This window comes from Arachis hypogaea, chromosome 6, assembly GCF_003086295.3.
Source record: "Arachis hypogaea cultivar Tifrunner chromosome 6, arahy.Tifrunner.gnm2.J5K5, whole genome shotgun sequence".
NCBI classification, from domain to species: Eukaryota; Viridiplantae; Streptophyta; class Magnoliopsida; order Fabales; family Fabaceae; genus Arachis; species Arachis hypogaea.
This window is the reverse complement of record NC_092041.1, coordinates 546,699-563,353: the sequence shown is the minus strand read 5'-3', so window position 1 is coordinate 563,353 and position 16,655 is coordinate 546,699. Positions and strand designations below refer to the sequence as shown.

General features: G+C 32.4%; 1 protein-coding gene across 2 annotated transcripts; it reads left to right on the top strand.

Moving 5' to 3' along the window:
* The first annotated feature begins 2,396 nt into the window (after positions 1-2,396).
* Positions 2,397-13,670, top strand: LOC112695128 (myosin-6). 2 transcript variants are annotated; one of them, XM_025747342.3, is made up of 39 exons: positions 2,397-2,790; positions 2,945-3,073; positions 3,173-3,316; positions 3,398-3,543; positions 3,654-3,810; positions 3,953-4,011; positions 4,102-4,261; positions 4,565-4,714; positions 4,812-4,948; positions 5,029-5,175; positions 5,301-5,402; positions 5,567-5,624; positions 5,757-5,858; positions 6,297-6,334; positions 6,438-6,564; positions 6,845-7,015; positions 7,096-7,227; positions 7,319-7,428; positions 7,507-7,567; positions 7,882-8,059; positions 8,165-8,370; positions 8,560-8,679; positions 9,087-9,185; positions 9,405-9,617; positions 9,750-9,889; positions 10,000-10,114; positions 10,197-10,241; positions 10,326-10,406; positions 10,491-10,661; positions 11,144-11,299; positions 11,385-11,573; positions 11,749-11,877; positions 11,975-12,045; positions 12,168-12,267; positions 12,429-12,485; positions 12,578-12,634; positions 12,831-12,911; positions 12,997-13,079; positions 13,208-13,670. In XM_025747342.3, the coding sequence occupies exons 1-39, from the start codon at positions 2,788-2,790 to the stop codon at positions 13,320-13,322; spliced, it is 4,539 nt and encodes a 1,512-aa protein (XP_025603127.1). In that variant the 5' UTR covers positions 2,397-2,787; the 3' UTR covers positions 13,323-13,670. The 2 variants fall into 2 exon arrangements, with proteins under 2 accessions (XP_025603127.1, XP_025603126.1); XM_025747341.3 differs by having other exon boundaries at positions 7,319-7,567.
* Positions 13,671-16,655: the final 2,985 nt, after the last annotated feature.

Below are 16,655 nucleotides of genomic sequence, written 5' to 3'. Positions count from 1 at the left end.
GGTTGATTGATAACTACGGAATTGAATTTAATTGAATTGAACCAAAATTCAATAGAACTGCTGTTCCCTAGACTTTTCCTTTAATTAAATCGGTTAAACATTCGATCGAACCATTAAACCAATAAATCAGTCATTTTATCGGTTTATTGACCGATTCAATTCTTGCGACCTTGGTTAGTATCATGTGCTATACTTCGAGCTATTAATAATGTTCAAAATTGTCAACATAGAAATTCAGATTCATTTTCATACACATTCCAAATAGAAAAAGTCTAGGGACCAGCAGTTTTATTGAATTTTAGCCAGCATGTAACCAGCAGAGGAAGGTGAGTCATTGGATGAAATCTCATACCAATCTCACACCATCAAATCATCATTGATGGCTAGTTGATGGCTAACAATCACAAAAATTGCTGGCCCTAGCCTTATTCTTAATTAAATATTAAATAAAATTAGTAAAAATTCAATATATAATTTTAAATATTTAAATTCAATAATTTATAAACTAATAAAATTAAAAATTTTAAAATTTTAAAATTTTACATAATAAATTATACATAATTTATCAATAAAAATTTATAAATAATTTTAAATATCAAAATTTATAACTAAAATAGATCAAGACAAACTTGAATGACAAACAAATAATGTTCTACCAACAAAAAAAATTAACAACCAAATTTTCAACTTAAAAATATTAATCATCAAAACTAAGAAAATCAGCAACAATTTTCATAGTCAACAACCAAATTTTCAACTTAATTCTTTTTAGAATGTCACTTCCAGAAAAATGATTTTCTAATAGAAAAAATCTTGTATTTTTTTATTTTCGTTGAAATTAAAAAATTGTGATAATCTTTTAAATTTTATATTTACTAAATATAATAATACATTGAATAGTTTCTGTTGCAGCTCTAGCTACTTAGAGCAAATTCTACTTCTTAAATCAATTGTTAAGCTATGGAGAACCCAAGTCTGGACAATTGTCTTTCTTTGATTACTATGAAATGAAATCATTTAATATATATAATGTTATCTAATAATTTTTTTTACATATATTCTTAATATAGGTAATTATATTTGAGTATAACAAGTTTTGGCATATTAATTATTTTATATTCAATAACTCAAATCTTGAACACTCTTACAAAAAAAAGTATCAACTAAAGTTTTAAAAATCGAAACAATTACGAATTAGTATAGTTAAATATTTTAAAATTTAAAATTTTAATCAAAATTTAATTAAAGTTGAATTAGATATAATAAAATAATATATTTATATATAAAATATATAATTTTTTGTGTTTAATATTTTAAATCGATTAATAACTAAAAAATTGTATTGATTGACTAATTTTTCAATCGATTTTTTATTTTTGACCTATTTTGTAAAATAATTTTAATTTTAAACCAAACTAATCTAATAATTGATTTTCAGTTAATCGAGTCCAACCGTCCGAGGACACGGTATGATTCTTAGAACTAGAATATTAACTACTATGTGTTAACATATATGATTGTATTTAGGGGTGTTCAAGATCCGATTAAGTCCGAAACTTTTATCGGTATATTTTGCTGAGTTTGAATTTATCATTTCTACTCGATGTTATTTTTGTGTCGAGTTTGTTTATACTTCGAGTCACTCGACCCAATCCAAAGTTGTTTTTTACAATAAAAAATATATTTTAGTGAAATCAGTAATGTCATATTATATTTTTATAGTTTAATTAATATTTTTTATATTATATGGTATTATTTTTATTTTAAAATAATTTATTTTAATATAAATAATTTATTTTAATATAAATAAGTTATAACATTTGTTAAATTTAATTTTTAATATAAAATTTTATTACTTTAATATATAAAATATATAAATTTATATATACTAATTTTATATAAAGTCGATCCGGTTTAACTCGATTTATTTCGGATCGAATCAAAATAGCTCCAATAATTTTTAGGATCTGATTTGGATCTATTTAAATTTGTTCCGACTCGTAAATATCCCTAATTATATTCAAATTATATCTTTGAATTAGAAAATATATATTAGTAACATAGATAAAATATTTTTTGTCTTTATTTTTGAGAAATAAAAAAATTTATAATTTCATCTTTATTTTCTTGCCTTTCTTGAGTTTGCTTCTTTGTGTGATAGATAAATAAATTTCCAAGTCCATTTATTTTTGTGTTATATTTATGTAATCATGTCTAAAAAATCATTTCTTATCTATTGAGTCAATGATTTTTAACATTTCACTTTAGTTAATTAAGTAGTTAACTATTTACTTCAGAAATAGATTTTTCAATTTTTTTTCTCTCCGATAATATTATGAAGTATAATTTTTTATATACAACATTCATAAATATTCTTTTTTGACAAAAATGAACATGATCCGAGTATGGAAAAGAAGGGTGAAAAAATGCGAAAAAGAAGCAGCAGCTGAACTGAAACACACCATAACAACTTGTAGACTTGGAAACCAAAAGAGAGTAATAAACATAAACCCCATTGCAGAAGCAGAGAGCGCTTAATCCCATCTCCAACACTTGTGGTCTTCTTGAAGCGTTTTTATCTCCTTCTTTTTTTCCTTTTTTAATCAGTTTCATAGGCACCGTTTGGTTTTCTTCACCATTTGGAGCACACATTTGTGAACGTTGTGCTTTGAAACGTGGAGGGGCAGTGCCAAGACTCTTCTTTTTTTAGTGGTGGAGTTGCCCTTTGATGCATTGCACGTAGATCCAGTTGCAAGCTCAGTTCTTGATCCCATCCCCATTCTCAAAATGGTATCTATTTTTCTTGGTCTTTTCTCGTCAATTCCAAGTCTGTTCTGTGAATGCCTTTTGTTTTAGTTGCTTGATTATGCATAAATTTATTTAGAGGGGCAAATGAATTCTACTATGATTAGTTAAGCAAAGTTGGACACTTTGTGCACTGTAGGTTGCTGCTACCACTCCTATAGTTGGGTCCCATGTTTGGGTTGAGGATTCTGAAGTAGCATGGATAGATGGTGAAGTCTTGGAGGTTAATGGAGAAGAAGTTAAAGTCTCTTGCACTTCAGGGAAGACGGTGAGGGTCCTTTCTTGTATTGCAATATGCCCATGCTTTATTGGGTGTAATGCTAACTCAAATTTTGGAATTTCCCTTTAATTTTGCCTTGAAATTCAGGTTGTTGTTAAAGTGTCCTGTATTTATCATAAAGACACTGAAGTTCCGCCAAGTGGAGTAGACGATATGACAAAGCTTGCATACCTACACGAACCTGGTGTACTAGAAAATCTGAGATCAAGATATGATATCAATGAAATTTACGTATGTATTTCATATTTTGATGATGTTGTATGGTTGGAAATGTGGAATATTATGCTAATTAGTCCAATACTTTGCTTCCAGACTTACACTGGAAATATATTGATTGCGGTGAACCCTTTTGTAAAGCTTCCTCATTTATATGATAGTCATATGATGGCACAATATAAAGGAGCAGTGTTTGGTGAGCTAAGTCCACATCCCTTTGCCGTTGCAGATGCTGCATATAGGTAATCTTCTTTGCTGCACTGTAAATGGCGTATACTACTACTACTACTACTACTACTACTACTACTGCTACTTTATAAGTCTGACCATATAAATTATTGTGGTATGAAAGGCTTATGATAAATGAGGGAATCAGCCAGTCAATATTAGTCAGTGGTGAAAGCGGAGCTGGTAAAACAGAAAGTACTAAGTTGCTCATGCGGTATCTTGCCTACATGGGAGGGAGAGCTGCTGCTGAAGGTAGAACTGTTGAGCAAAAAGTCTTGGAGGTAAGAGAATCAAACTTCATGAGTTTAGTTTCGCAAGCTCATTTGAATGCCGTAAATTTATTTCTTTGTTAATCATTTCTAGTACCTAGTTTTCATAAAAATTATATAAACATGAACATTTTTGCTCTTTTGTGATTTATAGTCCAATCCTGTTCTTGAAGCCTTTGGGAATGCAAAGACGGTTAGGAACAATAATTCAAGGTGGGAAATAATAGTAAGTTTTCTTCTTATTTAGTTATATAGCATTATTTTTATCCCATGCTGTCTTACTATAATTTGTGACTTCTGCAGTCGTTTTGGTAAGTTTGTGGAGATTCAATTTGATCAGAGGGGAAGAATTTCAGGAGCTGCTATCAGAACATATCTGCTGGAAAGATCGCGTGTTTGTCAGCTATCAGACCCAGAGAGGAATTATCACTGTTTCTACATGCTCTGCGCTGCACCGCAGGAGGTAGTGGGATTCTTTTTCTTGCACTAATTTGTTTCTGGATGAAATCACACATTTGAGTGACTGATAATTAAACAAAAATCCCCGACATAGGACCTCTAGAGTGTTTGGTATACAGTGTTTGTCGTACATTATGCCCTTTTGTTTAATTATGGTAATGCATGCGGTTGTTATTCATTGTGGTCTTTTTTCAGTGCTTAGAAGCTTAGAGCACGTCATTATTCATTATTGGTCTTGCTATTAGCTCTAGCTGATAATTTGAATGGGGTAACAGAAATTTAGCATGATAGGACTTTGTTTTGACAGGAGATTATGAAGTACAAGTTAGGACATCCAAAAACATTTCATTATCTGAATCAATCAAATTGCTATGAGTTAGAAGGGATTGACGAACATAAAGAATATATAGCTACAAGGAGAGCAATGGATGTTGTTGGAATGAGTTTTGAGGAGCAGGTATTTTATAGGAAGTTTCTTTAAATTCATGATTAGATTCTTAAATCTTGACCTGTGCTTCAATGCTTTGCCTTTCCATTTTCCTGTCATTCTTCAGGATGCAATATTTCGAGTTGTTGCTGCAATTTTGCATCTTGGCAACATTGAGTTCATGAAAGGGAAGGAGATAGATTCATCTGCTCCAAAAGATGAGAAATCTCGGTTCCATCTACAGACTGCAGCTGAGCTTTTCATGTGAGCAAATATTGCACTGTTGCATCGACTAAAGGTTTGCATTTCATATCTTGTCAACCTTGGCTGATAATTTAATTCAGGTGTGATGCTAAGGCACTTGAAGATTCTCTTTGCAAACGAGTAATTGTTACTCGTGATGAAACAATTACAAAATGGCTGGATCCAGAAGCTGCTGCACTCAGCCGAGATGCTTTGGCTAAGATCGTTTATGCAAGGTTGTTTGACTGGTAAGCCTATAACCAGATTGCATGAAAATGTATTTATTTGAACCTTGGTTACACTTTGGAAAATTTGATCAAATTGATCCAAGTATTAATCTCTATTTCTGTAATTTTGTCTCATGCTCTTTTAGGTTGGTTGACAAGATTAATAGTTCAATTGGACAAGATACTGACTCAAAATCCTTAATTGGTGTGCTTGATATTTATGGTTTTGAGAGTTTCAATATCAACAGGTGTGTTAACTCCTACAACCTTTGTTTTGTTTTGTTTCCTACTAAATACATTTTATTGAAATGCCATTGCTTGTCTTCACTCGTTACTACCAGTCAAGTTGCAGTTCTATCATCTGCAAAGGTGGCATTGTTGATTTGGTATATTATTTATGTGTACTTTGCAGTTTTGAGCAATTTTGTATTAATTTGACCAATGAAAAGCTTCAGCAACATTTTAATCAGGTTTGTTTGTTATAGAGATATTATTTTGTTTATAATTGCTGGTGTCTCTTGCTTGTATCGTTGAAAGATAAACACCATTACTTCTTTTTCAATTTAAACATGTACTCATGATCTAAAATATTTGTTCTCCAGCATGTTTTCAAAATGGAGCAGGAAGAGTACAAGAAGGAGGAGATCGATTGGAGTTACATTGAATTTGTCGACAATCAAGATATTCTAGATCTCATTGAAAAGGTTCATAGTTTTATTCGTAATTCTTAACGTTGATTGTCTCTTATAGCATGCATTTTGGTATATGATCTTAATGTGTTAAATAAGGTGCTTGACTATTTTCTTGAAATCAAACAAGAGACATGAAATGGACTTCCTTTTTTTCCCCAGTAGCTAAAGGAATGGAAACTTAGTAATCAGTAACATTTTTATCAATCTGGAGACAAGGTTGTATCAACAGCCTTTTCTCAAAAGAGGGGGAAAAATTATATTACTGGATTTGATTATCATGAAATGAATTTCTATGTGAACGTACGTACACATATTTACTCTTATCTTCCTCCCCTTAAAGAGTGAAATAAAATGTTGAACTACTTCCATTGTCATTATTCTTGTTAGCATACAAATGATGCAATTGTGCTTGTATTTCTTTTAAAATAATTTTTATGCATTCGTTTTCAGAAACCTGGTGGCATTATTGCTCTTTTGGATGAAGCTTGGTAAGTACTTTTAAAATTAATTATTTCTTAAAGTATTTCTGTTCATGCTCTGATAGCTCTGCATCACTCTGTGTGTGTGTGTGTGTGTGTGTGTGTGATGCAGCATGTTTCCTAGATCAACACATGAAACTTTTGCTCAAAAGCTGTATCAGACCTTCAAAAACCATAAAAGGTTTAGCAAGCCCAAGTTATCACTTAGTGACTTCACAATTTGCCATTATGCCGGTGATGTAAGTTGAGCTCTTTTTTTGGGTTTTCTTTGTTTTTGGGGGGCGGGGGTTCAGATATCAGACCATAAAAGTTTAATTGCTATGCACCATCAATATAAAAAAGTTTTACATTGTCATTCGATGATTGGATGTTTCTGAAGAACTTTTTCACACTGATGATGCATACAAATTAAATTCATATCATAAATAGAACACACATATGGTATATTATAAGGCCATAATGCTACATGTCTTCTGTTTCTTCTTTGGAACATTTGCAATTAATCTGTGTCAATTTTAGGTCACTTATCAAACTGATTTATTCCTCGACAAGAACAAAGATTATGTTGTAGCTGAACACCAAGCACTTCTTTATGCTTCTAAATGCCCCTTTGTATCGGGTTTGTTTCCACCTTCTCCTGAAGAATCATCCAAACAATCAAAGTTCTCTTCAATTGGTTCACAATTTAAGGTTAGTTTTTTTCCCTTGTTGGACAGAACTTATTTGACTTGCTTAATCTTTGTGGTATTGACGTATCATATGTCCTGCAGCAACAATTGCAATCCTTGCTTGAAACTCTCAGTTCCACTGAGCCACATTACATCCGTTGTGTGAAACCCAATAATTTTCTCAAGCCAGCAATTTTTGAGAATAAAAATGTCTTGCTGCAACTCCGTTGTGGGGTAAGACTGCTAGCATTTTTTCAATGGTTTAATTGATGGTTAACCTGAGATTAATGAGTTTATGCTTATTAAATAGTATGTATGGTTGTAGGGAGTTATGGAGGCAATTAGGATTAGCTGTGCTGGGTATCCCACTCGGAAAACCTTTGATGAATTTGTGGATCGATTTGGCCTTCTTGCACCTGATGCTTTGGTCGGAAGGTATCTAAGTTGTTCATCTTCCTTATCATGCATGTCATATTCTAAAAATGACCACTTATCTCATGTTTTCGTTATCAGCTCCGATGAAGTTCAAGCTTGCAAGAGGATTCTGGAGGATGTTGGACTTGAAGGCTATCAGGTAACCACTGCTATGTTATCCTGTTTTATATTATAGTTTGATTCGTGGACGTAGGGATAAGTTTGTTTGGGTAGTGGGGCACAAAGAACAGTCTACTAAATAAGAATAACTTGGATAATTACATGGTTATTGGTTAATCCTTGATTCCTCAAAAGATCCCTTAACTATATATTCTTCTACGTACTCTTTCTCCAGTGTCTTTGTATTTGAAAAACTCTATGCTATGATGTTTAACATCACATCAGTTTGATTAGAGTGGCAACATAAGGCTTATTCTATGCAACTAACTATAGCAGATATATTTATTGCTGTAGATTGGTAAAACAAAGGTTTTTCTTCGAGCTGGTCAAATAGCAGAATTAGACACCCGCAGAAGTGAGATCTTAGGACGCTCAGCAAGCATTATTCAGCGGAAAATCCGCTCTTATTTGGCTCGCCAGAGTTTTGTCTCCCTTCGTTTGTCTGCTGTGCAGATACAAGCTGCATGCAGAGGTCTCTGCTAGATTTGCTTCTTCAAATATTAGCTCGCTGTATGGATTTGGTGAAAACCTTGTGAAACTCTGATCATTCTGACAAGTTTCTTTATACTGACTGCAGGACAACTTTCTCGGCATGTTTACGAGGGAATGCGGCAGCAGGCTTCTAGTTTGGTGATTCAGAGATATTTCCGCATGTATAACGCTAAGAAGGCATATGAAGAATTATATATGTCTGCTGTCTGTATTCAGACTGGTTTGCGGGTAATGGCTGCTCGTTGTGAGCTATGCTTTAGAAGGCGTACTAGAGCAGCGATTATCATTCAGGTAGGGAATATTTTTAAAATCCATCATTATAAAAATATGTTTAACAGTTCTACTATTCATATTTTTCAAATATTCGAATTCCATACAACGGTTATTGTTGCTTAATTTTTCTGTTTTATTTGATTTTTTTTTTTTCATTTTGGTTCAAATAGTCCCCGCCCCAAACTCTAATGAATTTGTGTATTCCAGAGCCATTGCAAGAAGTACTTGGCAGAACTTGATTTTATGAAATTAAAGAAGGCAGCAATTGCAACACAATGTGCATGGAGAGGAAAAATGGCGAGGCGAGAACTGCGGAAACTCAAGATGGTAATCCTTTGAATCCATCAATGAGATATGTTAAAATAAAATTGTAGGTCTCGATTACCTAGGCTCAATATTTTAGAATTAAACAAATCAAAGCTGTATTGACATTGAGGTTAGTGGAAGAATCCCATCATAGCTTAGCATTGATCCTTATGGTTTACTTCTGGTTAACCTTCTGATCACTTTGAGGAAATTATGAGAAGAAAACCCGACGTATTCGTTCTTATTCATGAACACTCTTTCAAAGCTAACCCATTATCAATGTAGTACTACTGCCAAAACTTCATTGGTTTAGATCTGGAAATCTCGACTTCAGTGGGCAACATTCGGACCGTGAACAATTTTACTCTTCAGCATTGTCTTTCTATATGCATATATTATCCATTTTCTTATCATTGTGTTTGTTGTAGGCTGCAAGAGAAACAGGAGCTCTCCAAGCTGCTAAAAATAAGCTTGAAAAGCAAGTTGAAGACCTTACATTGAGGTTTCAGCTGGAAAAACGTTTGAGGGTAAATGACTATGCTTTTGCTCAATAGCATGTTCTATTTGCTCAATAGCAAAACTTGTTTACAAACTTTTCTTAGTTGAGTAAACTTGATTTGTGTAACTGATAGAAATGGATTTTGTCTCTCCTTATCTTCTGACAAATGTAACAGTGATGTATTTCACATCTGTGCTATTTACATCACTCCTTGCAAAGTTTCTTAAATCTTCAATATTAATTATAGGTTGACATGGAAGAAGCGAAAACACGGGAAAATGAAAAATTACAATCTGCTTTGGATGAGATGCAACTTCAGTTTAAAGAAACTAAAGTACTTCTTGAAAAGGAGCAGGAGGCTGCTAAAAGAGCAATGGAGATTGTACCTGTCATACAGGAGGTTCCAGTTGTTGACCACTCTTTGTTGGAGAAGCTTAGTAGTGAAAATGAAAAACTTAAGGTAAGGTTGTTAGATGTTGGCACTATATTCGAAAGAAAGGCTTATTGATATATTTAAAATATTCTCGTCTTTTGCATAAGATAGGTTTCGATTTCGTATAATTAATTAAGTGCTTCCTGGATTATGTTACAGAACTTGGTGAATTCACTGGAAAAGAAAATTGATGAAACAGAGAAAAGGTATGAAGAGGCAAACAGAATTGGTGAAGAAAGGTTGAAGCAAGCTTTGGATGCAGAATCAAAAGTAATCCAGCTGAAGACTGCTATGCAAAGGTTTTGTTTGTGATTAAATTGATATCGTTTGAATCATGACTTGCTTCGTAATTTAACAGTCTTCATACATACTCAGAATTGATGACCATTTTTTCCGTTAATATTGATAGGCTTGAAGAGAAATTCTCAGATATCGAATCTGCAAACCATATTCTTCAGAAACAATCTCAGCTAAACTCATCTGTGAAAACAATAGCAGAACACATCGCAACACCTATAGATGAGGTCATTTTACTTACTTTCTTATGCAGTTCCTCATTTTCTCTTTGTGCGTGCACTTTTGGAAGACTGACATTTTTATCTACAGAAGCTGGAAAATGGTCACCATGTCGTTGAAGAGCATAAAGCTGTTGTAAGTGCATTTTTTTGCTACTCTTTATGTCTGATCCATCCTGTATGCCTGTTTAGTGGAATCTAAAATGAGTTTTCTTTACAGGAAATGTGTGTTACGCCTGTGAAACTATTTGGTACAGATTCTAACAGTAAATTGAGGAGGTCTTACATTGAACGACAACATGTATGTGCTTGAAAATATGAAACTCAATTTTGTTAGTTCTCAATTGAGAGTACTTTTCTCAATTTTAAACTTGTTTCATTGTAGGAGAATGTTGATTTACTTGTCAACTGTGTTATGAAAAATATTGGCTTCAATAATGAAAAGCCTATTGCTGCTTTTACCATTTACAAATGTCTTCTACACTGGAAATCATTTGAAGCCGAAAGAACTAATGTATTTGATCGCCTTATCCAGATGATTGGTTCTGCAATTGAGGTAACTTTATTATTAAATTCTGAAGTATGGACATAGTAAAAGTTTGGACATAGCTCTTTAATGACTTTGACAAACTTGCATTTTAATTTACTTAGTTGGGTAAGTTTCCTCTAAAGTGAACTTCTCTTTAGTGAGAAAGTAAGGATATACTTACCATCATAATCGCAACGTACTGAATAATTTAATGGTGGATCTGGTGGTGTGTTTTAGTCTAATTCTTGTTTCTAGGATGCATTTTCTACATGACACTATTCTTGTTATGAGTAATACATTTAGCACTGGTTAGTTTCGTGGTTTGTTGTTCCAGTTATCCCTCCATCCACTTCTTTAAAGATATGGACATTCATACGTGTATTTGTTGAAAAATGAATTCTTTTATGGCTATTTATGCTACTTTTCTGGTTTAATAAATGGTATTATGAAAGCACTTGCTGAAAATAAGTTTCATCTTCTTCTTCCCTACTCTCTTTTCTACCATACAGGATGAAGATGGAAATAATCTTATGGCCTATTGGTTGTCTAATACCTCTGCGTTATTATTTTTACTCGAACAAAGCCTTAAATCTCATGGTGCATCAACTGCTACCCCAGCTAAAAAACCACCTAATCCAACATCCCTCTTTGGAAGAATGACCAGGGTAAAGTATCTTCCTTATATTCTTAGTAATCTAATTTTTTGTTTAGCTATAAGATTCGCTTATGTACTTAATGGCATACTTGCAGAGTTTTCTCTCATCCCCTTCTTCTGCAAACCTTGCCACCCCTGCATCGGAGGTTGTACGCAAGGTAGAGGCTAAATACCCGGCTTTACTTTTCAAGCAGCAGCTCACCGCCTATTTGGAGAAAATATATGGCATCATTCGGGACAACTTGAAGAAGGAGTTAACACCAATGCTTGCATTATGTATCCAGGTGCGAGCTTTAAACCAATACTATGTTTCATCCCATATAGTACTCGTTCATTGGACCCCACATACTTCATTCTTAATATACTTTCTAGAAGCATTAAAAAGTAAACTCAAAATAAAAAAATTCGAGTCATTTTATTGCTTTTAGTCAAGTATGCTTTTGGTTCTTTTCCTTGCAGGCACCAAGAACATCAAAAGCAACGTTACGGTCTTCTGGTCGATCCTATGGTAAAGATTCTCCTATGGTTCACTGGCTGACTATTATTGAATCCCTCAACACCCTCCTCTGTACTCTGAAAGAGAACTTTGTAAGAAGCAACTTTCCAATTCCTGAATATTTAGCAATATCTCCATTAACTTGTCCATGCGATTTCTGAATATGCTGAAACATGATGTGGGTTTTAGGTGCCTCAAGTTCTTATCCAAAAGATTTTCAGTCAAACATTCTCGTATATTAATGTCCAACTCTTTAATAGGTAAGTAGATTTACCCCCCTTTTTTCACATACATCATTTAAACATAGAAGAAACCTACTTCATTATGATGTTTTCATCTTAAAATGTGGCAATGCTAACAAGTTTTTGTATATTATTACTAGTCTTCTTCTGCGCCGTGATTGTTGTACGTTCAGCAATGGGGAATATGTGAAAGCTGGATTAGCTGAATTAGAACTATGGTGCTGTCAGGCCAAGGAAGAGGTGTTTGGTTTTTGTTTGACTGTAATGAGTTTTGAGTTAGTTCATATATCAATTGGAATTTATTAATTTAATGAAATATGATGACCTTTGCCATTCTCCGTAGTTTTAGGAACATACAAATCTTCCGAAAAGCTCTTAAATTAATCTCCTTTGGTGTGCAGTATGCGGGGTCATCTTGGGATGAGCTCAAGCACATAAGACAGGCTGTTGGATTCTTGGTAACTGTTTGCTGTTTGATAATCTGACATTTTTCATTGTTGGTTAAATCTTCATTTGTTATAGTTTAATCATTGTCATTTTCAATATACAGGTAATTCATCAGAAGTATAGGATTTCCTATGATGAAATCATTAATGATTTATGCCCTGTAAGTCGTTATCTATTTCAATCTTCATAGTGCCTTTTTTCCTCCTTTTCTTTTTGTTATGAAGGCGCTTTGAGATTATGCTTATGCATATGATCATGAAAGCATTATTTCTTTTTATCTCTTCATCTATGTCTTCTCATTTTCTGTATGTCTCTCTCATGTCTTTTTCCACCAACTCTTGGTACTATTACGGCAGATCCTAAGTATCCAGCAGCTGTATAGAATATGCTCGCTTTACTGGGATGCTAACTACAATACTCGAAGCGTATCTCCTGATGTAAGTCTGTATCTATATTGCATCTGAATTCAGTGACGGGCATAGCTGAAGTTTACGCATTCGATTAATGCCAATTTTTCTTCAGGTCCTTTCGAGCATGAGGATGCTTATGGTCGAGGACTCCAATAACGCTCAGAACGATTCTTTCTTGCTGGATGATAGCTCCAGGTTAGATTGCTTCCATAACATGAACTTTGAGTGAAACCTTGTATAGCAGGCTCATATCTTTCAGTTTTTTGGCCTAAAGTTGAGATGTTAACTAGGCAAAATGGTGACATGTTTACTTTCTTTCACAGCATTCCTTTCTCAGTGGATGACCTGTCTATATCACTGCAAGAGAAGGATTTCTCAGACATGAAACTGGCAGACGAGCTACTCGAGAATCCAGACTTCCAATTTTTAAATGAGTAGTAGGCATAGTCACAAATGGTTCTAGTTGTTGGTCCTTGCCATTGGTGGTGCCTTTGTAAATGCCATGTTTTCTTTTATTGTTTTTGGTTTATCCCTGATTCCCTGTATCATCTTGCCCCTCATGTAAATTTATTCTTTTCATTCTTTGGTTGGCATTCAATTGTAAAAATTCAAATCTTCAGCATTTCTAGGGGCAGGGATATATAATATATATATGGTAGGATTAGTGAAGGAGCTTTAATTGGTTTCTTTTGGTAAATCTGAAATGCTTTCCAACCAACTTTTTTACTTGTGTAAAGTTACAAAATTTAAAAATATGTTAATGAATAGGTTCTTTTCCCCACCTTATTTATCTGATCATTCATTTACTTTGCTATAGTTGTTTTTTCCTTGTGTCAAGCTCAAAATAGAGGAGCACAGAAACTTACAAGACATAATAGAAAACAACAATGTTATTCAGTTCAAATAAGTATCTTGGTACCTATGTCCATGGCCTTCTCAGTTCTGATAAATAAGTATGTAATTTTGGTAATAGGCACTTAAACTAATCCAAATACATATCATTTGATTGAGACACAGATGTTGCATATCCTGGTTCTTTCCATTTTGATAAGTCAATCAAGAGGAACTAGAATAGTTAGTGCAAGCTTTGTCTTGAAATGACACAAGGGAATTTCTTCAATTTTGTTGGATTTTTTTAAAAGAAGTAAATCTTCACTCTTCACCATATTACCTATAATAAAATCATATATTTCTTATACTTCTACGTGAAAAGTGAAAACTAATGTCTTAGCCAAGTTGCTAACTAAATGGTCGAGCTAGTGGGTGAAAGTTAATGACTCAATCACCTCACCAACTCAGATCGATCCACAAAAATGCATGTCGAATCGGGTTGAACAATGCGAGTAACACTCATTTATTTTTATCATAAATTATTGATACGTGCTTTAAATATTTGTGATATAAAAAGTTTAAGTATTATTTAAAAGTTATCAGTTTATATTTTAAAATATTTAGTTTAATTTGATGTATTTTAATTTTGTTTATTTAGTTACTTAATTGAGATCTATATTTGTGGGTTTAGAATTTTCTTTATTTTAATCTAATAAAAAAACTATTTAGTCGTCATATCTAAAGAGATTAGAGGAGTGTCAAAACACTTTTTAATTTCGTGATAAAATCATGGTGTGGACAAGTGAGGTTGAATGAATCACTCTCTTGTTGCATTGAGGAATTAGGTAGAAGATTGAGTGTTCATTTGATTCAATTCCCAAACTATGGTGTAGGCAAGTTAATTTGAGAAGTGCTTCTTTTTGTATTCAATTTTAACCCGTCATTTTTGTTTCAATTTCAATTTCAATTTCAATATATTTTTTATTCAATTTCAATTCATAATTTCATATCTTTTTGTTTATCTTTATTTCGTATCATTTGATATCAGATTTCAGGTATTAGATTAATCCTTATTTATTCTTCTTATGTCTTAAAAAGAAGTTACAATGCCTCTTGTATCATTTTTTATGTTCTTGTCGTCTTTGTCCATTATTATTTTGTCGTTCTTGTTAATTTCATTATTTAAAAAAAAAAAGACATACAATGCAAAAAGAAAACAAAAAAGTCAAATTTCATTACTCTTTTTATGTATCTTTTAGGTGTATCACCAAATTTCTTGTCACCACTTATCTTTTGTAAATGCCAATAAAGTTGCAAATTTAGCCATTCAAAAAAGTTTATTACGAATTAAAGGAGAGAGTAAATCTTCTTAATTTTTTTTAATTATTAGGTAAAATGTGAATTTTTATCATTTAATATCTTTTTTCACATATTTTTTCTTACACATGATTTGGATAAAGAGAATATGAAAGAAAAAAAGTGTGAAGAAAGAAAATTCATCAAAATATGAGTTTCTGATGTTTGGATAAGAAAGCAAAATGGGGTGCAAGAAAAAAAATAGTATGCCTCGAAGATGAGATGAAAATGAAGAAAAAATGTGTAAATAAGGATAAAATTACTAATTCACCTTTTAATTAATAAAAAATAAAAGACTTAAGAGTATTAATATAATTTTTTATTATAATTTTTTCTTTTTCTTTTTTTTTTATCTAAACAAAAGAATTTTTTTTCTATTTTCTTTCTATCTATTTTCTCTTTATCCAAACAACATATAAAATAATCAATTTTTACTTTTATTTTCTTTCTACTTATTGTTTTTCTTATTTTCTTTCTCCTATTTTTCATTATCTATCCAAATAAAATGTTAACCTCATTTACAAGTATAAAGTAAAAGATTATATTTTACTAGAAAATTAATGAAATAAATTGGGAATGAGCCTTCTAAGTTTGTAAATATTATATGCTTCAATTTTTTGAAGTTCTTTACTGCATGCTTCAAACTTTTTTTTGTGTCGGATGGATTCAACAATTCCTAATCTTAGGCATCATACACTTATAGATACTACATACTCACACACATATGACATATTTAAGGATTCTATCTATTAATTGGTTATCATCAAAATTTAAATTTAAATACAATATATTAAGAGACAACATATTTAGCCACTCAAACAAAATTCCAATTGGATGTCAGCGTCAAACTTAAATCAAATCTTTGACATTGTCATGCTGCATTATAAATTGTTTGGATAAGAAACTGTACACCAGTTGGGTTTTTCATACCAAAAAAGCCCAACTTTGAGTGAATAAAATTAAAAAAAATGGAATGAAAAACTGTGGTCTAGGAACACATGGGTTGTTTTGATTTTCTTATTATCATATCATGGAGAAAAGTGCAAAAATTCGTTTATCCTAACAATGATTTGTGTTATTTGTAAGTCAACCTAAAATTGAATGAAAATGAAGTCGCAACTTATTTGCTAATTGCTACGATATAATCCGCTGCTGATAGGAACTTCCCTTCAAAAAAGAAAATATATTTAATTTAAAATATAATGTGATTAAAAAATCACAAAGTCTTAAGATTGAAACTTTTGTAATTTGTTCCGCCAAACCCATTCGGAATTCACATGGCTCTGGCCCCAATAGTTTCCACCACTGACTAGCACAATCACACAAGGGTTACATTACATACCCATTACTCAAGAATAGGTACACCCAATTAAAAAAAAATAAAAAAAAGTTAGGGACCATGCTATATGGTATTGGACCCCCCCTATAGTTATCTAACATTTTATAGGCATCACAACTGTAATCTCACTAAGTTTATTAATGTTGATGATCTCACGGTCCATGATAATTGGGCCTCAAAAATTATGATTGTTGATTTGGATAAGCTTTGGTGAGAAAGAGAAAAGAGATAAAAGAGTTTGTTCT

Excerpts from the sequence above, each read along its gene's own strand:
- LOC112695128 (XM_025747341.3), top strand. Across the intron at positions 7,228-7,318 it reads TGCTGCAACTCCGTTGTGGG|GGAGTTATGGAGGCAATTAG; the intron begins GTAAGACTGCTA and ends GTATGGTTGTAG. Across the intron at positions 12,635-12,830 it reads TCATTAATGATTTATGCCCT|ATCCTAAGTATCCAGCAGCT; the intron begins GTAAGTCGTTAT and ends CTATTACGGCAG.